At 46.2% G+C, this 24,317-nt stretch overlaps 1 protein-coding gene across 1 annotated transcript in view; it reads right to left on the bottom strand.

Moving 5' to 3' along the window:
• Positions 1–17,568, bottom strand: part of CHRNA9 (cholinergic receptor nicotinic alpha 9 subunit) — a 31,583-nt gene extending 14,015 nt beyond the window's left edge. Inside the window, exons 1-4 of the mRNA XM_036279674.1 lie at positions 17,442–17,568; positions 9,373–9,489; positions 8,938–9,083; positions 7,285–7,439 (exon numbers count right to left, since the gene is read on the bottom strand). Coding sequence (XP_036135567.1) covers positions 7,285–7,439; positions 8,938–9,083; positions 9,373–9,489; positions 17,442–17,481 — 458 coding nt within the window. The 5' untranslated portion in view covers positions 17,482–17,568. The remainder of the gene's footprint in view (positions 1–7,284; positions 7,440–8,937; positions 9,084–9,372; positions 9,490–17,441) is intronic.
• Positions 17,569–24,317: the final 6,749 nt, after the last annotated feature.

Genomic DNA, 24,317 nt, shown 5'->3' with positions numbered 1-24,317 from the left:
ACATACAAAAGAATAGTCACAGGCTTCAAGGATTAGGATTGGACACTTTGCAAAGCCCCAACTCTGGCCAACACATAGTAAGTGTCCAGTATATGTTACTTTCTTCTTTTCCCCTTCCCTCTGTAACTAACTGGGTTCCATGTTCTCAACTAGAATATGAAACAATTAAATGGACACGATTTCAAAATGAAGGTCAAGAGAACAGCGTGACCCTAAGTCTTAGTCTATAAGGGCCTAAAACAGTGGTTCTCAACCTTCCTAATGCTGCGACCCTTTAATACAGTTCCTCATGTTGTGGTGACCCCCAACCATAAAATTATTTTCATTGCTACTTCATAACTGTAGTTTTGCTGTTATAAATTGCCATCGGAAATATGTGTTTTCCGATGGTCTTAGGCGACCCCTGTGAAAGGGTCGTTCAACTCCCAAAGGGGTTGCGACCCACAGGTTGAGAACCGCTGGCCTAAGAAAATATTTCCATTGTTTCTCTCTTTTTTTCCCTTTCCTCAGCTACTTTGCTAGTGCCCTTCAGGCAGCCCCTCCTCCTGTGCTGTAGCCAGGCAAAGACTGAGCTGATTCTAGTCATCTTGCACTTGAGCTAAGAATCCCACCCAAGAACTAGAGGGGTACGCTGGCATAGAAGAGAACAGCCAGTTCTTCATTCACCAGAGAGAGCCTGCACCCTTAGCAAGACTTGTCTGTTTACTCAATCTCACAATCCACCCCTGTTCCATCTCTAATGTCTTCATCTTTCAAGTATCCCTTTGTGCTCTTCCATATTATGAGGAAATTCCCTTCTCTTCCAAGGCTGTCTTCTCTTGGGTACTGTGCTTCCTTTCCTCCCAAGTCTCCTTCAGGATTTCACCTCTCTTGGTCTCTCTTATTCTCTCTGGTTCCTCCAATTCCTTCCCAACTTTGTTCCTAGGTCTCTACAACCAACCTCCCTTCTTCCCAGGCTCTTCCCACCAGTCTCCTCTCTTCCCACAGACTGCTCTCAAGAGTAACTGACACCTGCTGATGTTACTTCCCCATCTGGCTTGCATTCTTGCAATTTGGCTTCTTCCCAGCATGTCCTCCTTCAAAGGTCCATTAACAGGCAAATCTAAAGACCTCTTCTAAGTCCCTATCCTGTTCAACTCTTCCCACGCATTTCACACTGTGGCCTATTCCTAGCATCCTTTCTCACTTGGTTTTTACAACACAGCTCTCTCTCTCAGATCTCCTTCTACCCCTTTATCCATTTCTTCTAAGTGTCCTCTGTAAATTTCTTCAACAAAAGAGTTTCCTCAGTTTAATGCTCAGCCATTTTATTTCCTTCCTTGAGTAGTTCTATAAGGGGTTCAAGAGCTTCTAATATCTCTATCTCTGACCTTCTGTCCAGGTGTAAGACTTGCCTTTGCAATTTCTTTATTGGTTGTTACTATGTGTCTGTTCATTTGGTCCCCCAAACTGAACAGGTCCCACACCAAACTCGTCATCACTTTTTCCAAACTTGTTCCCTCTTCCTCCGCCTTTATTTTCAGTCTCACCCAAAAGTTTTGCCATCCTCTCAATCACCTAGGCCAGCGATTTTCAACCTGTATTACCGCACAGCACACATAAACTAATTACTACAATTCGGCGGCACTAAAATTCCGATCTGACAAAAAATAGGTATAATTTTGATTCATTCACACCAGATGGCTATTGTTGTGTTGGCTGCTGTCATTTTTTATTTGACAATCTAAGGGGAAAAAAGTCAGTGCCCCTGACTAAGTCAGGTGTTGCGGGTATTGCATGCTTTAAAAATTCTTGCAGCACATTGATTGAAAATCACTAATCTAGGCTACTTAACTGATATTTTAAAGCTAAATTCTAGAAAATCTTTCTGGATACAATAGGACACTCAATTCCTCACTAGGTCTAAAATCCAAGTATTAAAACCCAATAATTAGAATGCTTCCTTAATAATTGCACATTTGGAATTTCTATAATGCTCACTTTACCTAATCTAAAAATGTCAGGAATACTTGTAGCCACTTGCACTAACTGTTATATTGCCATATACTTATACTAAACTATGTCACCAGAAATTTGAGCCCCAATATATTTATCCCTTTACTGATTTGGTAACAGAGCCAGTATCTGCTGGAACTATTATATTCCTGAAGAGCTCACTACCTCTTGGGAAATTTTATTGCTCAAGCTATTAGTTATTATTTTTAAATTGCTTATCTTTAATTTCTACTCACTATTTTGGATTTTCTCCTCTGGAAATTTTTCTCTCTTTTCTCTACCTTATTTTCTCTACCTTGATTGCCTGAGAGAGTCATCAAGTCTTCCCAATGATTCTTCTCTTCCAAACTAAGCATCATCAAATTCAACCAATACTCACAGGAAGTAGCTTCCAGGCCCATCACCATCCCAATCACTCCCTAACAAGTCTAGCCCCATGGTGAATCTAGATGTTAACCATCTTTCTCCTAAACTATCTTTATCATACCTGACTGGATCACCTGCTTTATATCTCTTATCTTCCCCCACACCCCACCACTCAGGAAGCCCATTTCATGGTCTACAAGGTTCTATACCAGCTTCTGGGAAGCAGTGACATTATATCTGGGATCAGAAGATTCGGTAGGTCTAGGGATTCAGCTAGAATGACCAGGGGCAGGAAAGTGACTATAACTGGGAGGTCCCTCCTTTGTCTGATCATATAACTCTCTTCAATTCTCATTTCACTGGTTGAAAAAATACAAATGGGACTTCCGGTCAAGATGGCGGCGCAGGTAACTGCAGTATTGTCCTCCCACAACCACATCCAAGTTACAACTAAACTACAGAACAACCATCATTCAAAACCACCTGAAATCAAGCTGAATGGAAGTCCTACAACTACGGAATTAAAGCAGCAGCCACATCCAGACTGATAGGAGGGGCGAGGGGCCACGACAGGTTGGTCCCACACCCACGTGTGGCAGATAAAAATCAGGAGGTCCTCCCTGAGGAGTGAGGGGTCCCTGTCCCACACCAGGTGCCCCGCTCAGGGTTCCAGTGCCAGGAAGAGAATCCCCATAACTTCTGAATGGAAAAACCAGCAGGAACTGAGGCTCAGGGAGGCTGAGGCAGCTGGAGCCCCAGGCAGCTCCCTAAAGGGCCCGCGCACGGACTTATCGGACTCTCTCCCTCTAAGCCTGGAGGGGAGGCAGCCCGAGGGGCACCAGAGACATACAGGGAAGAACTGAGCTGTTTGGCACTGGAGCGAGGGCTGGAGAGGGGGCTTTCTCCAGACAAACGTGCTGTCAGAGGCCTTTGTTCCTTTGGTGAGCCCTGCCCTGGGACGGCAGACAGTCACCATATCTGGGACTCCAGCAACCTGGCTCACACTGGTAGCCCCGCCCTGGTGACTCCCTGAGGCCCCGCCCCACCCAACTTTCAGGCCCACCCAAGCTGTTGCCACTTGCTTAACCATAGGATTGTCCTGTCTTGGATCCTGCTTCAGGTTTTTCCTAAATTCTTTCAAATGAGCAACATCTGGTCTCAGCTAGCCCCATATCGCTCGTTAAGTAATACACAGAAACAAACACAGGGAGGCAGCCAAAATGAGGAGACAAAGAAACAGGTCCCAAATGAAAGAACAGAACAAAACCCCAATAAAAGAACTAAGCAAAATGGAGATAAGCAACCTAACAGATGCTGAGTTCAAAATACTGTTTATAAGGATGCTCAATGAACTCAGTGAGAACCTCAGTGAACTTAGTGAGGGCCTCAAGAGCATAAAAAAGGACCAGTCAGAAATGATGGATGCACAGTCAGAAATGAAGGAGGCATTAACTGAAATAAAGAATAATTTACACAGATTCAATAGTAGAGTACGTAAATCCAAGAAGCAAACCATCAATTTGGAATATAAGGAAGCAAAAAACGCACATTCAGAACAGCAAAAACAAAAAAGAATCCAAAAAAATGAGGATAGTGTAAGAAGCCTCTGGGACAACTTCAAGCGTTCCAACATTTGTATCTTGGGGGTGCCAGAAGGAGAAGAGAGAGAACAAGAAATCAAAAACCTGTTTGAAACAATAATGGCAGAAAACTTCCCAAACATGGTGAAGGAAACAGACATACAAGTCCAGGAAGCATAGAGAGTCCCAAACGAGATGAACCCCAAGAGGCCCACACCAAGACACATCATCATCAAAATGCAAAAGGTTTAAGACAAAGAGAGAATCTTAAAAGCAGCAAGAGAAAGGCAGCTAGTTACCTACAAGGGAGTTCCCATAAGGCTGTCAGCTGATTTCTCAAAAGAAACTTTGCAGGCCAGAAGGGAGTGGCAAGAAATCTTCAGAATGATGAAAAGGAAGAACCTACAACCAAGATTACTCTATCCTGCAAAGCTGTCATTTAGAACCGATGGCCATATAAAGAGTTTCCCAGACAAGAAAAAGTTAAAGAAGTTCGTCACCACCAAACCGTTATTATATGAAATTATGAAGGGTCTTTTTGAAGAAAAAGATAAAATATATGAACAAACAAAATGGCAATGAATACATATCTATCAACAATGGAATCTACAAACAAAATGAACAGGTAGAACAGAAACATTCTCATAGATACAGAGAACATTTTGTTGGTTGCGAGATGGGAGGGGGTTGGGGGAATGGGTGAAAAGGGTGAAGAGATTAAGAAGTACAAATTCATTGCTAGACTGACAAACCTCAAAGGGAAAGAGGTTGGGGGGGGCGGGAAGAAATAAACCAAAGAACTTATATGCATAACCAATAGACACAGACAATAGTGTGGGAAAAGGCGGGAGGGGGGCGAGAGTGGGGAGGAGGGAGTCAATGGAGGAAAAATGTGGAACATCTGTAATACATTCTACAGTCAATAATATAAATTTTAAAAAAAGAAAAAGAAAAAATACAAATGACATCCAACCATAACTATATTTAGAGTTGCCTCTAAATATTAAAACTCTGATGTTATTGAGAAGGAGAATGCAACAGAACTGTTTTGTGACAGGAGGGCATGGAAAATAAAAAAGACAACCCAGAGGAACAGAAAAAAGTTGATAATGGGGTGGTGAAAAGATTCCTGTGTGTGAAAGGATGGGGAACAGAACCCACACATCTCAAGGGAAGGATAATGGGGAGAGAATTTACCAAAGCCAGAGTAGGTATGTGTGAGCTCATGGACATATAACTGGCTTTTCTGATGAGGGGGTCTGGGGTAGGCTTAACTTAGGTTTCCAGACAACTTTGCAAAGAAGTGTTTCAGTAAAGCTTGCCCCTGCTCCAGCCAATCAGAGCAGGAAGGAAAGGAGAGCCAGCATCGTTTGTTTTCTCGGAGGAACTGTTAGAACTAATAGAATGCGACAAGTGATCTACGTAAACTGTATTCTCTGATTACTCTCCTGACCCCTGTGGGTGAGAGGAGGTAAAGGGTAACATGGCTCATTCTCACCTTGTCTGTGTGTGCGTGCGGGAAGTGGGTGGGCGATGAACTGGAATAATAAAGCACCAGCACTTGGGTGCTATCTTGCTTGGGAAGGAATATGGAAGATTCTTCTGGCCACTCAGAGTGGGGAATGATCAGCACGATCGAGGCCATGAGCTCTGAGTAAGGAGTGAGGCTGAAGTCCAGGCTGCAGCCACCAGTGCTGCTTCCTGACGGGAACCTCAGGCCCACTAGCAGGCTGAGCACTCTCTTAGCAGAGCCCTCCTGCGCTGCCCCTCATTCACCTTGTTCTGAGCCAAAGGGAACATTTCCCAACCCACAGAACTTGAGTTTCGGAATAAAAAGAGATAGAAGCCCCTTTGACAAGGGTGGGACAACCGAGCCTGAATTGTGACAGAACAATCGGGTTCCTTATTGAAATGTGCTCCATTTCACCAGCAGCACAAACATCTGGAACTTATAAAAATGCAGAACAGCCCTGGCCAGTTTGGCTCAGCAGTTAGTTGCCTGTGGACCAAAGTGTCTTGGGTTCAATTCCAGTCAAGGGCACATACCTCAGTTGCAGTTCAGTCCCCAGCCTTGGTTGGGGTTATGCAGGAGACAACCAATTGATGTGTCTCTCTCACGCCAATGCTCCCCACCCCACAACCCCGCCGCCCAACTCTATATGAAGATAAATGGCAAATAAGTATCCTTGGGTAAGGATTTTAAAAAAATGCAGAACAGACTGGCCGGTGTGGCTTGGTGGTTGAGCATCGACCCATGCACCAGGAGGTCGCCAGTTCAATTCCCTTTCAGGGCACATACCCCAGTTGTGGGCCCGATCCCCAGTGGGAGGCACGCAGGAGGCGGCCAGTCGATATTCTCTCTCATCGATGTTTCTGTCTCTCTCCGTCTCCCTTCTCTCTCTAAAATTAATAAAAGAAAAAAAAATTTTAACGCAGAACAAAAAACTCTACCCCAGACCCGCTGAGTCAGAATCTGTATTTTAACTAGCTCCTGTGCACTTCACAGTTTGAGAAGCATAACCCTCACCTACCCATTTACTCAAGGCCCCTTGCTCTGAGACCAGCCAGCTGGTGACCTTATAATCTAGTTCATCCTCCACTCCATACAAACTCCAAAATCCACAGGCTAGCTGCTAGCCGGCCCATTCTGATTTAACCTTAGCAGTATCATTGTTATTGATACGGGATCTCGGTGAAGGGATCACCACTCTTATGGAATGAATCATGTCCCCTCAATTCATATGTTGAATTCCAACCCCAGCACCTCAAAATGTGACCTTATTCTGAGTAGAGTCATTGCAGATTAGTTAAGATGAGGTCACACTGGTGTAGTAGGGTAGACACTTAACCCAACACGCATCCTTATAAAAGGGACATGCGGGCAGAGACAATACAGAAAACACGCCATGGGAAGTGAGGGCAGAGATGGAGTGACGCTGCTACAAGTCACGGACCAGCGAAGGTGGCCGGCAACCGCCAGACGGCAGGGGAAGGCCAGGCACAGCTTCCGCGCGGCCCTCAGGGGGAGCCCACCTGGCTGGCACTCGATCTGCACTTCTAGCCTCCAGAGTGTGAGCTAACACATTTCTGCTGGTTAGGACCCCCTTTGTGGCACTTGGTTTTGGTGGCCCTAGAAAACGAAGAGAGCCTCTATACAGGGGAATGTCGCTCTAAGCTTTCATGAGCTATTATTTTATCATCTAAGATGTTATGACGATCATTTCAGGGCCTAGGAACAGAAATTGATACTTGACTTACACATGTTAAATATTCCTCCTCCGTTATGTTTAAATTCTGTTAAATCAACAAGTTCATTCCCGAGAAACTGCTGTCTTGCTCTTACTTGTTATACAGGACAATGTCCGGCCTCCACACCAGGTCACTGGGGATCCTGATGGAGTCCAGTCCATCATACTGGTCTCGATCCCACGTGAGATACGCGTCGTTCCAGATTTGGCGGATCCACAAATAGGCCGTCAGAATCTGGTTCCTTTCATCCTGCACAATGAACCCAGATGTGATTTTGTTCGGTGGACACCTCAGCCAAATGGCCTCCACCTCCAGACAACTTGTTCTTCACACGGGAATTCCAAGAGCACTAATCTGTTTTTCATAAGTAAGTGGGACTTTCTCAGTCTATCCCTCGATGCACTGCCAACACCATATTTTTTTCTACTTCATTCAGTGTTTGGAATGTCAAGTGGACAAATATTTAAGTCATCAGATCTTTGCATGAAATCAACTGCCCAAATTTCTCCAAAAAATGATCAACTGGTGATTCATGTGAATGAGAACATCAGGAAATGTTTACAATGAGCAGAAAAGTATTTTAAGATTCATAACTTTGTGTAATTAAACACATATAAGGCCTTGGCCAGTTTGGCTCAGTGGTTAGATTGTCAGCCTGCGGACCAGAGAGTCCTGGGTTCGGTTCCCGCTAAGGGCACTTACCTCGGTTGTAGTTTGTCCCCGTCCCAGTTGGGGTCATGTAGGTGGCAACCACTCGATGTGTCTCCTTCACGTCGATGTTTCTCTCTCTCTCTTCCCCCCTCTCTCCTACCCGCTCTTTCTGAAGATAAATGCAAAAAATGTCCTCAGGTGAGGGTAAAAAGTAAAAATAAAAAATAAATTAAAAAACACATATAAGAACTAAATAAGGTATGTGGTCTTAAAACACCACCTTTGTTTTTATTAATTGAAATAAAATTCACATAACATAAAATGCACCATTTAAACCATTTTAAAGGGGCTTTACGTTTCAACCATTCAGTGGCTTCCAGAATATTCTCAAGGCTATGCAACCATCACCACTATCTAATTCCAGAACATTTTGTCTCCCCAAAAAGAAAACCTAAGACCATTAAGCAGTCATTCCCGACTCCCCTGTCCTTTCCACGGCCCCTGGCAACCGATACTCTGCTTTCAGTCTCTATGGTGTTGCTTATTTTGGACATTTCCTAGAAATAGAATCATATAATATATATCACCATCTTTCTTTAGATGATCTAAGACATTTACTATTGATGTCCAGGATAGGAAACACTTAGTGAAATTAACTTTGTAAACCACTTCCTTCCCCTGGTGTCCCCTTCCCCCACCAGCCTGCACACAGAGCTGTCCCCTTCCCCACCAGCCTGCACACAGAGCTGTCCCCTTCCCCACCAGCCTGCACACAGAGCTGTCCCCTTCCCCACCAGCCTGCACACAGAGCTGTCCCCTTCCCCACCAGCCTGCACACAGAGCTGTCCCCTTCCCCACCAGCCTGCACACAGAGCTGTCCCCTTCCCCACCAGCCTGCACACAGAGCTGTCCCCTTCCCCACCAGCCTGCACACAGAGCTGTCCCCTTCCCCACCAGCCTGCACACAGAGCTGTCCCCTTCCCCACCAGCCTGCACACAGAGCTGTCTGTTCCCTTTCAAGTTCCCAGGTAAAACACCCCCTTGGACAGCACTATTAGTTTCTTCTAAGCAAAAAGTCACAATTTTGTGTACTCACCATGTCCTTAATCTGAGAAAGTGTAATCTGCAGTGTGACGTTCAGGACATTCTCTGTGTCTTCTACAGGACGAAGAGCATTGGAATAATCTTCAAAAAGGTCATTGAACAACTTCTGAGCATATTTCCCATCTGCCGTTTCTACAACTGCTCAGAAAGAGGGACCTGGATCAACATTCAGTGTCGTGTGTATTTCAAGGCAAAGAACAACAGACTGAGGACCAGAATTGGGGATGACCCTGCATCAGCTGGGGACAAGCTTTGGGTGGATGAGAGCTATTTTTCCACCATCCCTACGGGGATCAGCGGGGGTCAGTGAGAAGCATGGACACTTCCTTGCAGTGAGATCGCTGGTTCTGTTTCCCGGCCCACCCCACCTCCCAACAAAGAAGTGACCCAGATGAGCAGAGATGGTCGCCCACCCTCCGTCTCTTACCGCTCAGTCTGGAGGCAGCAAGGTAAATGCAGCAAAGGGAGATGCAGCCGTGGGGCCAGCTCATCTTCGGTCTGAGCCGCTGTAAATTCCCAGCCTGGCAGCGTCTTCCACTCCCCTCTGCGAATGGGAAAGGTTTGGGCACACAGATCCTACTGGAGGGCGGGGGGCAGTCTCACAGCAGATGGGAGAGTTCAGGTTTGCAGGGCACACAGGGCCCCAGGTCCTGAGGTCCCGCCCCTCCGTAACCCGAGACTGGCAGCGCCAGCAGCTGAGAGGCAGGCCCAGGTGAGTTAGGCCAGGCAGTGCTGCTCTGGGAGGACCCTCCCCGCGGAGGTCCCTAGCCCCCCTCAGCGGGCACATTCAGGCCACACTTTCAGGGGAAGACAGGTAGGCACCCAACACCCCCGAGATTCCATCTTAAAAGAAGGGGTACTTTCTACACCTGCAGCAGGCAGATCCAGCCTGAGTCTGGGGGCTAAAGGAAGCTGAACGACCCGGCCACAGGCCAGCCATCTGGGCAGCCCTGTGCGCTTCGAAGCAAGAAAGAGCAGCGGTTCCATGGGCTCCAGACCAGACTGGCTTTCCTCTTTGCCTTCTGCTTTTCATCCCTGCTTCAGTTGTCCCACTGGGCATGATCCCGGGTGTACGTGTGAGCCCATGTGTGAGGGGGTTTGGATAGGAGAACAGCACTCACTCCCTGCAGAAGCAGCAGCACTGTGATTTGGACCCCGGTCCGAAGGCCAGCCCAAACCCTTCCTACCTCTATAACACTGAGCCTTCCTGAACTAGACCCTGGAAAACACTGTGCTCTCTCTCCTAGAGTCACCAGGATACCATATGCGAAAGCACTTTGAAAATTGTAAAGCACCATGTAAATGTTTGTGATTTCCGCCTTGGATCAGCCTTGCAGATCCAGAATTTCCATATTTACCGAGTCACCCAGGATTCACTAGCTCTGAAGAAATGCTTCAAAGGCTACTAATCAAATCAGCATGAGAGTGATTAATAATTAATGAAGGTATTACCAAGGATGATATCCCTTTGCACCGAATGTTACTTTATATAATTTTACAGCCTTTTCTCGTATGTGATCTGATTTTGCTCCCACAGACGACCGTCAGTTTTCAATGGCCAGAGCCTGCCCTCCTCTTGCCTGGGAAACTGTCTTGGAAAACCAAGTGAAGATCTTTCGGTTGCCTGGAGTCGAAGCAAGGACAGTGGATAGCTGTCACTGGTCAGGTGACAGCCAGCCCACTCAGCCTGTCCCTCCTCAGGAATCTATCCTCCAAATGGAATAGACACGCAAGCCGTCAACTAAATGTGTTTCTTAATTGCCTGCGCCCTTGTGTTGATTGTGAAGACATTCTTTTCCCAGTTCCCTAGTGTGCCTCACCCATTAAATGACACAATTTCTAACGCCAGCGCTTGGGCCTCTTTCAACAAACCTCTGCTCTGGAACCTCGGAGGCTGGAGGCACTTTTAACATTGAATTGACCGTCTCCTTTTCACATGGGGAAACTGAGGCCCAGAGATGCCCAGTCGCTATCTCTCGCTTAGCTCCAAACTAGAGAGAGAGACAGACAGAGAGACAGACACCTGTAATGTGGTCCCGTAGCTTGCAAGACACTAATGGAAGAAGAAATCTACCAAATTCACTAGAGTTCAGTAAGGCTAAAAATCAGGCAGATATGCTTTAAATGGATTTTCTAAAATGTGAGCTCAGACGACAAAAATAATCTGAATAAACCTCAGCCATGCAGTAATTTAGAACTTCCTAAGTGCACCCCATTTCCTGAGCACCCATTAATTTAGGCTGGTCCTACCTACTGGCACGTTCATTCAGGCTCACAGAGCACCAAACTACTCCAGTTCGGGAGCTCATGATTCTCATGCCAGCAGCTCCCTTCCCCAGCTCATGGGTAGACTTCTGCCCCTACCACAGTTTGTGCAAAACCATCCCCCGAGGGAGTATACTCTGGCAAGAAACAAGAGACCCGCGTTCAGAGAATTTCTGGAGAGCACAATGATCCTTTCAACATCTACACTGTTTGAGAAGCAGCAGCCCCTTGCCACACTCAAGCAGTCCAGCCATTTCAGATTTGCAGGGAGCCAGATCCTCCCCTGTGGACCAACAGGCACTTGTCTATTCCCAGATATGATATTAAGGTATTAGAGACATTTCATAAGATCGTAATATTTTTAAACACATTTTTTATTATATAAGCAATGCATGTCTAGTAGAGAAATATTCGAAAGCGTAGAAAAGCACAACACAGAAAAAGAAAGGTCATCCGGAAGAATCCAACCAGGCAGAGATAAACAGGGTTTGTGCAGCAGCTATCTTTTCAAATGTTCATGGGACGTACTGTCATGGCCTTGAGATCTGGAAGGACACAGAGCATGAGCAGAACTCTGTCTTGCTCCTTACAGACCATGAGCACACAGAAGTGCAGAGGATGCTTCTAAATACTCCTCCTGCTCTCATGGGACTGCACTGTAGTTCACACATGGTCTACCTTGAAGGTTTCCCATCCTCTCCTGCCCCTCTCCCCTCCCCTCAGGGTTCCTGCTCAACCCATTTTGGTTGAAGCTGCTGGGAACCCTTTGCCCTGTGGGGTCCCGTCTCCTGGAGCACCCCTGGCTCCATTCCAGGAGGCTGTGTTCCAGTCTCTTGGAATAGATCCCCTGTCTGACGAAGAATCCTAGTGAATTCTTCTGCTAAAAGACCCTCTCCCGTAGCAGAGAGCAAAGGATGAGGACAAAGTGGTGAAGAGGACAAATACCTTCATTCTGCTACCTGTGTTTTTAAATAAAAATTGCAAAATTCTAACGTAATGTTTTATAAAGGACCCCCCCCCACACACACACACACACAGAATAATAAGGCATGGATATTTTCTCCATTTCTTTAAATCTAGAATCAGAATATTTTTAACCCCTGAAGAGCTCTTGAAGAACCATCTAGTTGAGCTTCCTTATTTTACAGATGGAAAAACTGAGGCCCAGAGAGGGGTAGATGGGAGAGGATTGTGACTGTCCATGGAGAGCCAAGCCGGAGATCCTCAGCCCCCTAGGAGCCGGAGCTCTCTGCAGAGGAGAGCTGTCCTGGGTGCTCAGAGCTGAGACAGCTGCTAACCACTGCTTCCCCACTCACTGAAACCTCAGGCAAGGCCCCATGGGCCTCCATGCTCGAGGACCTGGTCACTGCTACTTTCTAAATTTGCTGGATTCATCCTGGGCATGTGCCTCGAAGTTAAAAAGTCAAAGTTTTTTTGAAGGACTAGTCTCCCAAATCGTTCACCATGCACCAGAGTCCGGCTAAGGGCTGGTAGCTGGGATGCCAAGTCACATCCAAAGGACTACCCACTAAGGCAGAGTTTCTTTCTATCTTTGGTTTAATAATCAAGAAAAGCAGTATAGCCCTGGTCCGTTTTGCTCAGTGGCTAGAGTGTCGGCCTGCGAACTGAAAGGTCTCGGGTTCGATTCCCAGTCAAGGGAACATACCTAGGTTGCAGGTTTGATCCTCGGCCCCAGTTGGGGTCTTGCAGGAGGCAACTAATCAATGTGTCTCAAACATTAATGTTTGTCTCTCTCCCTCCCTCCTTCCCTTCCACTCTATCAAAAAAAAAAAAAAAAAAAAAATCAATGGAAAAAATATCCTTGGGTGAGGATTAACAAAAGAAGAAAAAAAAAAGCAGTGTAATGTGGAGTTTAAAGCATAAATTCTGGAGTCAAACTGCTTGGATTCAGGCCCACCTGCCACTTACTGTGTAACTTTGGGTAGATTACTTAAACTTTCTGTGCCTCAATTTCTTTATCTATAAAATGGGAACAATTAAAATAGTGAATGCCTCTTAGGGTTGTTTTGAGAACTAAATGAGTTAATATATGTGAAACCCTAAGAACAGTGTTTGCCCATAAAAAGTGCTAAATAAGTGATTATTAAAAGGGGGAAAATGCACCCAGCATTAAAAAAAAAAAAGAGCATGTAACCTGTAGCCACAATTCTATTTATCTAGTATCTATCATCTATCTATCTATCTATCTATCTGGTCCTCACTGTCCTCCAACCTGATCCCCTGCCCCCTCTTCCTCTCTCTTCTTAAAAGACCATAAGAGGATAATAATTTTACCTGACAAGCAGTTTGTAGTATGGGTGGGAGAATATCCATCCTGGCACTTTCCTGTTGTCTTTTTTTTTTTTTTATCCTCACCCGAGGATATTTTTCCATTTTTTGTACAGATAGAGTGGGAGGGAGAGAGAGGAAGGGAGAGAGAGAGAGAGAGAGAGAGAAACATCGACGTGAAGGGACACATCGAGTGGCTGCCACCCGCACGACCAACCAGGGCCGGGGACAAACTGCAACCGAAGTACGTGCCCTTAGCGGGAACCGAACCCGGGTCTCTCGGGACCACAGGCCGACGCTCTAACTGCTGAGCCAAACTGGCCAGGGCTCCTGTTGTCTTTTTATTGCAGTGTTAATATTATTGCCAATTACAGTCTTTACTTAGTTTTGCAGTCTTTTCCATCCCCTCATCCACCTTGTGAGTTAGCTGGACTAAATCCACCACAGAGGTACCCGAGCTTTTTCTGTAAAGGACCAGACAGCAAATGTTTTCAGCCTTGCAGGTCACGTGGTCTTTGCAGCACCCAGTCACGGGAAATGTGTAAACGAATGAGTGTGCTGTGTCCCAATAAAACTTTATTTACAAAAATAGGTGGCCGGCCATAGTTTGCTGACCTTGAAACAGGTCCTGAAAACCTGAAGTCCACTGCAGCTGGAGGAAACGGCGCTGGGGCCAGCTCTCCAGATGAAGACAGAGCACAGCTGAAGGAAGAGTCATGCCCACCAGCTTGAAGTGGGCAGACTGGTGGTGAGGCCGGTACTGACACCGAGAGAAGCTCAGCGGGGTTCACTTTAAACCGTGTCCCAGCACAAGCTCCTGGGGGCCCCAGGTCCCTAGAGAGAGGGAGCTCTCGTGCAAGAAAGCAGCCAGGAGCACGTGGGAACAGAGCGCAGGGCAGCCCCACTTGATGTCTGGAGGCTGGGCGGCCTTCTCCCTTCCTCAGTGTCGGACCCAGAGATGGGAGCAGCTGTGGCCACAGCCAAGCCAGGGGTCGAGAGGAGTCACAGCGGGGAGATGTTTCTGCAGTACATGCGTCCCCTCAGAACCCCCTGAAGCAGGGCCCAAGTCACGTCCCTGGGTGGGATGCCAAAGAACGGTTCGGTTTCTATTATGGTGACTCCTATCTCTCAGTTGTACCCAAATCCATTTGGCATGGCAGATGCGGCTGAAATCAGAACAGAAGGGATTTCGGAGGGAAGGGAGGGAGAGGACCTCCTAGGAAACGGAGAGCAGGCTCCTGTCCCAGTGCGGCGCTGGGCCCGCAAGGTGTTCACGCGGGCTTGGGCCGCTGGTTCCTCCCGTCGCCGGGCAGGCTGGGCGCCTCCCTCCGCGCTCCTCGGGCAGTGTCTGCTGCAGTGTCTGCTGCAGTGGGCTGCAGTGGGCTGCAGTGTCTGCTGCAGTGGGCTGCAGTGGGCTGCAGTGTCTGCTGCAGTGGGCTGCAGTGGGCTGCAGTGTCTGCTGCAGTGGGCTGCAGTGGGCTGCAGTGTCTGCTGCAGTGTCTGCTGCAGTGTCTGCTGCAGTGGGCTGCAGACTCTTCCCGGCACAGCCCAGCAGGACAACCTCTCCTGGTGCATCTGTGCAGGGTGAAGAATATGCCCAACTCCCAAACTTTTCTAACCATGACATGAAATGGGTGTCATCTGACCTTCTCACACAGCCCACGTCTTAGCTTTCTAGGGCCGTCCTCCCAAAATGTCACAGACTGGCTGGCTTACACAGCAGAAGTTTATTTTCTCACAGTTCTGGAGGCTAGAAGTCTGAGGTCAGGTGTCGACAGGGTTGGTTTCTTCTGAGGCCTCTCTCCTTGGCGTGTGGATAGCCACCCTCTCCTGTGTCTTCACATGGCCTTTCCTCTGCATGTCTGTGTCCTCATTCCTCTTCTTTTAGGGACACCAGGCATATTGGCTGAAGATCCACCCCAATGACTTCACTTTAAGTACCACTTTAAAGAGCTGATCTCCAAATAAAATCACGTTCTGAGGTACCAGGGGTTAAGACTTCAACATATGAATATTTGGGGACACAATTAAGCCCGTGATGCCCTACAGTCAATCTGTCCACAAATCCCGGCTGCTCCACCTTCACGACATACCTGGAGTCCAGCCACCTGTGCCCCCTTCACCACATCATCCTGGTTCAAGCCATCGCCAGCTCCCATCAGCACGACTGGGCTTGCGTCCTGACAGCAAACATTGCTCCTATTCTGTTCTCCATGTGGGGGCCAGGGGCTTATTTTATTTTATTTTTTTAATTTTCATCTGAGGATATTTTTGCATTTATCTTCAGATAGAATGGGAGGGAGAGAGAGAGAGACATCGATGTGAGAGAGACACATTGATTGGTTGCCTCCTGCATGGCCCTGACCAGGGCCGGGGACCAACTGCAACCAAGGTACATGCCCTTGACCGAAATCGAATCCACGACTGTTTGGTCCATGGGCTGACACTCTAACCATTGAGCTAAACCGGCCAGGTGCTCATTTTAAAGCACAAGTCCAACCACGTCACCACTCTGCTCAGCTCTCTCCAGTGGACTGCCACCTTCCTTGGAGTAAAATCCAAATCCTTACCCACAACTATAAGGCCCTGGACTTCCCAGCTCTACACTCGCCCCCCAGCTTACTGCCCTCCAGCCACACCAGCCTCTTTGCCATTCCACAGACACACCATGTCACTCCTGCTCAGGGCCTTGGCTCTTTCTGCTCCCTCTGCCTGGGTGCCCTTGACTACGTCCTGTTGGCTCCCCCTATTCCTTCTTGATTCAGCTCAAATGCCACCTTTTCAGAAGGCCCTGCCTTGACAACTCTACCTAAAGGATTGCCCAACCCCCTGTCCACTTTCTCTGCTTCGCCTTCTCACCACACTATGACCAGCTGATGTGTGTGCATGGGTGTGCCCTCGCTTGCTTATTGTCTAATCTCCCTACTAGAAATTAAGCTCATGAGAGTGGGAACTTGGCCTTGTTCCATGCTGTACTCTCATATACAGAGAAGATAATTGATTGATTGAATAAATGAATAACATCTAAAATGAGAAAAAAATCTAAGGAATCAAAAAGTGGGGGGAAAGGCCAGCTTTCAGACAAAAGAAGATGGATATATTTCCTATGGTTTATAAGCCTACCAGAATCTTTTTAGCACTCATGGCTGGGGGTTCTTTTATAGCCTTACATTGCTACAGCTGTATTATCTTTTCACCTGTGTCAAAACAAAATCCCTCGAGGACATGGATCATCATTTCTACTTCTCTGTAGGTAGCCTGTGCTTCAGTCATAGTCCTAGCTCAACAGGAACAAGCACCAAGGTCAGTTAGCAGAGTCTGCCATGGATGCAGGAGGGCATGGAGGCTCCTCCCCAAGTCTCTGCTGACCTAATGCAACAGAAAGAACAGAAGACATGGGTGTTGTCCTGTGGTCCGGGTTCAACTCCTGAAACCACCACTCACTAGTGATGTGAGTTTGAGCAATCACATAATTTCTTCAAGTTTCAATTTTCTCATTTGTAAAATTAAAAAAAAAAAAAGTTAATTATAATATTTACCTAAAAGGGTATTGTGAGGATTAAAGAGAAAGTTTGAAGTACCAAGCACATACTTGACATATAGCAGGCTCTCAATAACTGTGAGTATGATTCCCTTGCTGACCCACGCAGGCTCCAGTCGCCAGCAGAGGCTCCATTGGTGAAAGGGAGCCATTAGCTGCCGACAGAAGAGCCAAGATCGTGAAGAGTTTTGAGCAGGTGATAAGGGATATGCAGTTTTCTGGGTCAGAAGAAGAGCTGATATCTGATACAGGGTATCCGATGTGTCCAGGTGAATGATCCAAGGACTGTGGCAGGCTCTGGTGTCTGCGCCTTGTCAGAGGGCACATACTATTCTCCCTGAAACCCCCTAAGGGAATATATTTGAAAGTCGTAAAAGTTTACAGAGTTGTACAGACGATACCTCCTGGCTTCCTCGTAGTCCTGGGTTCTTTCTCCACCATGTGCCGAGGAGCCCCATCCAGGACATCCTTTTGGCCTCCTCATTAGGCCATTTGCTTCTTGAAGCTTTTCTGAAATTTTCCTTTGTCCTTGAGTTTCTGATCCTTTTTCAACTCAGCCTGTTCTCACTCCACTGGCTTTACTTCCTCTTTTCATTGCAGCTTGTGTGGTTAGAGTTGCACAACATTTTCCTGCATTTACTGTCACCATCCCTCTGATGACAATGCATGAATTAGATGTAAGGCAAGGCTCTACAGACTCGGGGAGGAGGCAGGAGGGGGCCCTCTTCTGTTAATAGTAGTTAAACTTCTAGGTTGCTGATTTTCATGAATAGGAAAGGGGAGATTCAGAGATAGCACCATGCAGACCAAATCATACCCTTCCTAGTTCTTTTGGGTTATACCAGCTACCAACATTTCCACCAACATCCCTGCCTGCCCTGGTCCTGGTAAATGGGAACAAAGGGACGTGGTACAACAGGGAAGAAGGGAGAAGGGGCTTTCACACTGAGCAGGGCCCCCCTCCACCTCCCAGTCCCACCTGTCCTCAGTGCCTCAGGCCCACCTGGGAGAGCAGTTCCATGGGAATGACAAGCATGTCTGAGAGAAAGGAGGGTATGAAATGCAGGAGAAGTGGAAGATTTCATTCCCAATTCTTTCCCTCAAGGCCACTTTTATTTTTTATTTTTTTATCCTCACCCGAGGACATTTTTCCATTTTTTGTTCAGATAGAGCGGGAGGGAGAGAGAGAGAGAAACATCGACGTGAAGGGACACATCGAGTGGCTGCCACCCGCACGACCAACCAGGGCCAGGGACAAACTGCAACCGAGGTACGTGCCCCCAGCGAGAACCGAACCCGGTTCTCTCTGTACCGCAGGCCGACGCTCCAACCGCTGAGCCAAACTGGCCAGGGCTCAAGGCCACTTTTAAATGTTTTATTTTCTATTTCTCTTTTCATTGATCATTGCCATTGACCTAGACTCCTTACACTTGATCCAAATGAGAGGAGACCAAGAGAGCCACAGGAAGGACAGGGGAAACCATGGGAGTGGGGGTGGGGAGTAGACACACATTCACTGACCATGAATGAGCCAGGTCAGGGACTCGGCCACAGGGGACATTTGCTCTTTCCAGTGCCTTCTGCAGCCATATTGGAGCCTGAGATAAAAGGGGAAATCAGTAATACTTAGTCTATATTTATAATTTTGATGTTTTTGTTTATCATGAATATTTTTGCATTAATTTTGAATTTTTAGAAAAGTACACTAAGTACTATCTATATCCATCACTGAGAATTTTGGCATGTCCTTAAATTTGTGCTTGCCTCCACCTGGTCCTAGCCCTGGTTAAATTTAGCCCAGTAGGTCTTGCTGGTCACCTGGTTAATGGTTTCTTTAGGAAAGAAAGGCTAGTGGCTATAAAAATAATCTAAAGGAATCAAAGTCTATTTTTTAAATATGCAATTTGAGTCCTACAAAAATAAATGAAAGAAACAATGAAATTCTCAACCACAAAATAAACCAAATTTTAGACACAATTCCAATCCTTTATTTTCTAACAAAGCCAGGGTATTTCACCTAACCAGCCACCAGGTGTCTCTGTAAACTCCCTGCTGGTCCCTGCACGGGATGTTGAGGATAACGTCATAAGTGAAATCTGCGGTTTTCAACCAGCGAAGAGCTGGCGCGCGCACGCGCACGCAGCACACACAGTTTCAAATATCAGACCTACAGAGATCCATCCATTCATCCATTCACCCAGGATTGCTGGGTAATAGCTAAATGTTTATTATAAGAGCTCTTAACCTATCTATGAGATAGGTTATTAGAGTCAGTCTGTCAATATATTTTCTAGAATGTTCCTGCATCAGTCTTTCCTCATCTCTTAGATTAATCTCTAACAGAGCACAACCCTGCAAGACCAAATCAGAGCTTTCCAGGAGCATTTCAGATCTATCTTCACCCAGCTTGTAGGACTAGGTCTCTCGACTCATTCCTTCAGGATGGGAAATTTTGAAAACAGTATTCAAATCACTTGCTTATGTTAACAAAACAAAAACAAATTCATGAAGAGCTGTAGTCAAGGCCCGAAAACAAAGTGGTGGAAATGCTGTGCCATTCTTTAAAATAAGTTTACTTAGGCGTGTTCTCAGCCCCTCCCTTCACACCACCTCACCCTGCCCTCAGAAGGAAATGTAAACAGTGAACTGACTACTTCCTCTGACCTTATTTTCTTCTGAGTTTATTCTGCGAATCAGCCCTTTTTCATTCAACACCCAAGAAGGACCATAGATACTTCCTCCAAGGGTCCGAGAAAGTGACTCTTGCAGGAAACCTCTGTGATGATGCTTCTTGAGTTTCCCCAGCTTGTCCAAGACAGCATCCCCTCTTCATTTTTAAATTACTACTAACAGCAATAAGAGGAGCAGTGGTTAACGTTTATACAGTGCTCACTACATGCTTGTCAGCGTGGTAAGAGACCCTGACAAATGGTATGTTCTTGAAAGGTCTTTGCTCTGGCCTTCCATGACCATCGTGCTCACCTGGTTTTCTCCTAGCTTTCTGGGCAACTCCTTCTCATCTGTCCCCTTTTTCAACATTGGATTTCTCGGATTCAGTCCCGGTCCCTCTTCTCTTGGTCAGTGGAGCAAAAAATTGCAGCAGTTAAAATAAAATCTCAAACTACAAGAAAAGAAGAAGCCATAATGGGTTCTGACAATTAATTGCATGTCCAGAAGAGGGGTGCCAGCTGCAGGCTTGACCCCTCATCACCAGGTAGATAAATTCTTTTTTGTTGCTATTGTTACAGATGTTTCTCCTTCCCCCCCCCCAGACTCCCTCCTACCTATCCTGCGCCCCCTACACCCCCCCCCCACCTCCCAGCCAAGCATTGTTGTCTGTGTCCATTGGTTATGCATACATGCATGTGAGTTCCTTGGTTTACCTCATCCCTCCCCGTGAATTCTTTATATTAGTGCTTCTCAATGTTAAAGTGCAATCAAATCACAGCATGGGGGCGGGGGGGGGGCAGGAATGTCTTTTTAAAATGCAGGTTCTGAGTCAACTTGTCTGAAGTGAGATTCTTCCTCCCACATGATGCTGACACTGCTGGTCTATGGGCCACACTTGGAGGAGCAAGGCTCTGGAAGACTCTGTAGTTGTAATGAGGTACGGATAAAGCACACCTAAGTTGCCAACTACACCAACAGACCAGATCAATGATAACAATGGCTGACTTGTGGGAATACAGATTGTGAAAAATTAAAAGAATACATCTTCTGGTTTCAAATTTGATATCTATTTGAACTTAAAAGGGACTTAAAAATTCTGTGACACCAGAAATAAGGCTTATTTTTTAAAGCGTTCAATCTAAAGATTAACTGTGCAGGTTTGAATTGCTAAACCCAGTATCCCCACCAAATATCAATGACTTGCTAAATCAGAATCTGCAACTTTGGCTAATATGAAATTTTTTTTTTGAGGGGGGTGAATCTGTGTGATTATTGCAACCATAAACCGATATAGAAAGAGGAATTCCAGGAAGATATACAATAAAAATAAGAATTAAAATATGGATAACAATGAGTATGTTGAACAAACAATCTTAAATCCATGGTAGTAGCAATTTTAAAATATTTTTATAATAGTTTCTGTAATTATTATTATAATTAGTGTGTATTTTGTCAGCTTTTTAAGATGTTTGATATGTGTATTTAAGAAAATCCAGTGTGTTCATGTTGTGATTTTAATTGAATGAATAGAAGAACTTAATTTAGGCTTGCAATCAACACTTAAATGTTTACAGAAAATTATTTTCTTAAAATCATAAACTTTGCTTTATTAGTTATATACATACTATACAATGAGGAAGATGTTGACTGTTGAATATTGAAAAGAATGCTAATTGCTTAATAAATTTCTGAGACCATCTTGTTGATCTTTTTTTTTTTAAAAAAAAAGAATAATTTATTGACTCTTAGAGAGAGAGGGAGAGGGAGACAGAGAAACATCGATGTGAGAGTGTAACATCAATCGGCACAACCAGGTATTGAGCCTGCAACCCGGGCATGTGCCCTTGACTGAAATCAAAATGGCAACCTCCTGGTACGCAGGACTACACCCCACCAGCTGAGCCACACCAGCCAGCGTTTGTTGATCTTTGAGTGTATCCCACACTCCAAGTTCCCCACTAAAGCAAGACTTCTGCAATTCCTTCTTCTTAGAAAGTGCCTCCCCCAGTGTTCACGCATCTATTTGTGTGTTAATGTACTTACTGACTCTCTTACCCTGGACTGTGAACTCTGTGCCACTATAATCTTTATAGCCCTAAAAAGTTACTTATAGTATTTCATGTGCAGATGAGGAAGGAGGCTTGAGAGTTTTAAGTAACATGTCCAAGTGGCAGAGCTGGGATGGAACCACGGTTTCTCTTACCTGCAAGCCCATGATGATTATTATTATGCTGAAGCCAATCAACACGACTCTAATGATCATGCTGCTCGGGTACTCTGCTGTGGTCTGCAAACACAAAGCCACACAATTACAGAAATTCCCAGAGCTTTTTCCCATAAGATTAGGACAAATCTTTAAACACTGCTTCCTTAAAGGATCAATCATGGGCGAACATAATAAAAATAGAGAGCTATAATTTAGGCCTTAATATAAATTATGTCACTTGCCCTTTATATAATTCATACACCAATAAGAAATTGAAGGTCGTGCCCTGGCCGGTTTGGCTCAGCAGTTGGAGCATTGGCCTGTGGTCCAGAGAGTCCCAGGTTTGGTTCCCACTAAGGGCACGTACCTTCATTGCAGTTTGTCCCCGGCCCTGGTAGGTCGTGCGGGTGGCAACCACTCGATGTGTCCCTTTCACGCCGATGTTTCTCTCTCTCTTTCCCTCCCACTCTATCTGAACAAATAAATAAAGAAAGAAAGAAATAAATCGAAGGTCGTGCAAAGTGATATTCCTAACTTTTTTTCATGGAAAGACAGGAAAGCACAGTAGTTGATTGCTGCTAAAAGGATTCTGTGTCCAGACTCCCTGGGTTCAAATCTTGGAACTGCCACTTTTTAGTTAAGTGGGCTTGGGTACGTCACTTAAATTCTCTGTGTTCAGTTTACTCATCTTCAAAGGAGGGCTAATGAAGGACTTAACATGAGGTTGTTCTGAGGATCAAATGAGGTAATACGTACAAAGACCTTAAAACTGTTACTCTATCTCTAAAAATGGTAGCAAACATTTACTATGCCTCTGACAATTTATTACAGACACCCAACTAGTTAGTTAAGAAATCATCTTGACCCCAGTACATTGGACTTTCATGTCTTCTCCACCGGATCAGATCACTGCCTTATCCATTTTGTCTGGGACTTGCTAACATTTTACCCTGCAGGCATGATATCTCTCTCCATGTGCCCTCTTCCTCATTTCCACTGTGGCATTTCTTTTCACTGTGTAATTGAAAACTCAGCTGCAGAAGAAGGGTTATTTACAGCTGGAAAAAATTAGTGTTATTTAGTTGGAGCTTTTCTGCAACCATCAGTCATCACTATGAGAGCATGCACATCTCCATTGCAGCATCACTCTGTTTTCCCAGTGCCTTGTAATCATTAATTAGCTACTCAAAACAATCTTTATTGAATGTCTGCGAGAGAGAAGCCTGATCCAGCCCTATTCGATCAGCATCTTCCTTGAGCTCAAATTCCCTCACACCAAGCACTTACCGACAGCTCTACTCGCATGGCTTGCATGAGCTCTAGACATGGCCAAAATCTAACTCGCCCTGGGCACTGACCTCCCCACCCACCATCTGTGCCTGCGTTTGTTGAATGGAGCCACCATTCCCATCTCCTGTGCAAAAACTGGGAGTTGTCCCAGACTCCCCTCACACATCACCGCATCTCATCTCTCACCAGAACTGATCAGCTCCATCTTCTAAGCCCACATGGCCTCTCTGTCTCCCCTGACATACAACAAGGTAGTGGACTATTGCAAATCACCTCAGGGCCGGTCCCTCTACTTCAGTCCCTCCTCCCCTGGTCCCTCCTTCACATTGCCACCCCCCAGATCTTTTGAAATCTGACCGTGTCACACACCCTCCCCATTTGAAATCCCTCCATGTCCCTTCACCGTCTGTCCGTAGGGTGGAGTCACACTCTGAGACCCAGCGTCTCCTCCCTTCACAGCCTCAGCTGGGCCTTCCCCACACACTCACTTCCTGCCATCCGCACATCGCTCTAAACCGAGGGGCTGGCTGCACTCCTTCACGCCTCTGTAGGTGTGGTCCCCTCAGCCCCAATACTCCCTGGACCCTGCCCAGCCAGTGAACAGTTTCTCCTCTTCCTAGACCCATTTGCAGGGCCGCCTAATTGTGAAGCTGTTTCTCAGCCTCCACGGGCAGCATTCTTTCTATACCTCCCACTCTGTGCTCTTGAAGTCTCTCCCCCCTCCTTCTATTCCGATGCCTATCTTATCATTTAATGGTTTACATGTCTGTCCCCAACCAGACCAAGCACCTCCCAAATGCTGTATTTGTCTTGGTATCCCCAGTGCCTGGCACATAAGAGGCGCCCAATAAATGCTCATGAAATACACGATTGTAGTGGCAAGAGCTTGGGAGGCCTCCCGCTGGGCCGGCTTCCTCCCGTGCCACACCTCCCAGGCAGTGCTGGGGGCCTCCCTGAGCGATGGCACTGCCTGCTGTCCACCGCGACAGGATGGTGGCAGCTGAGTGCTTCGGGTCTCAACGCCCCTGTGCACGTACCTCTGCCAAGCGTGGCTCCCTGAGGCGCCTGAAGAGGAAGATGAACAATCCCAGATGTGAATGCTCCTGGCAAA

The sequence above is a fragment of the Molossus molossus genome, unplaced genomic scaffold, assembly GCF_014108415.1.
Source record: "Molossus molossus isolate mMolMol1 unplaced genomic scaffold, mMolMol1.p scaffold_m16_p_1, whole genome shotgun sequence".
NCBI classification, from domain to species: Eukaryota; Metazoa; Chordata; class Mammalia; order Chiroptera; family Molossidae; genus Molossus; species Molossus molossus.
The sequence above is the reverse complement of the archived record's forward strand: the minus strand, read 5'-3'. Positions and strand labels throughout refer to the sequence as shown.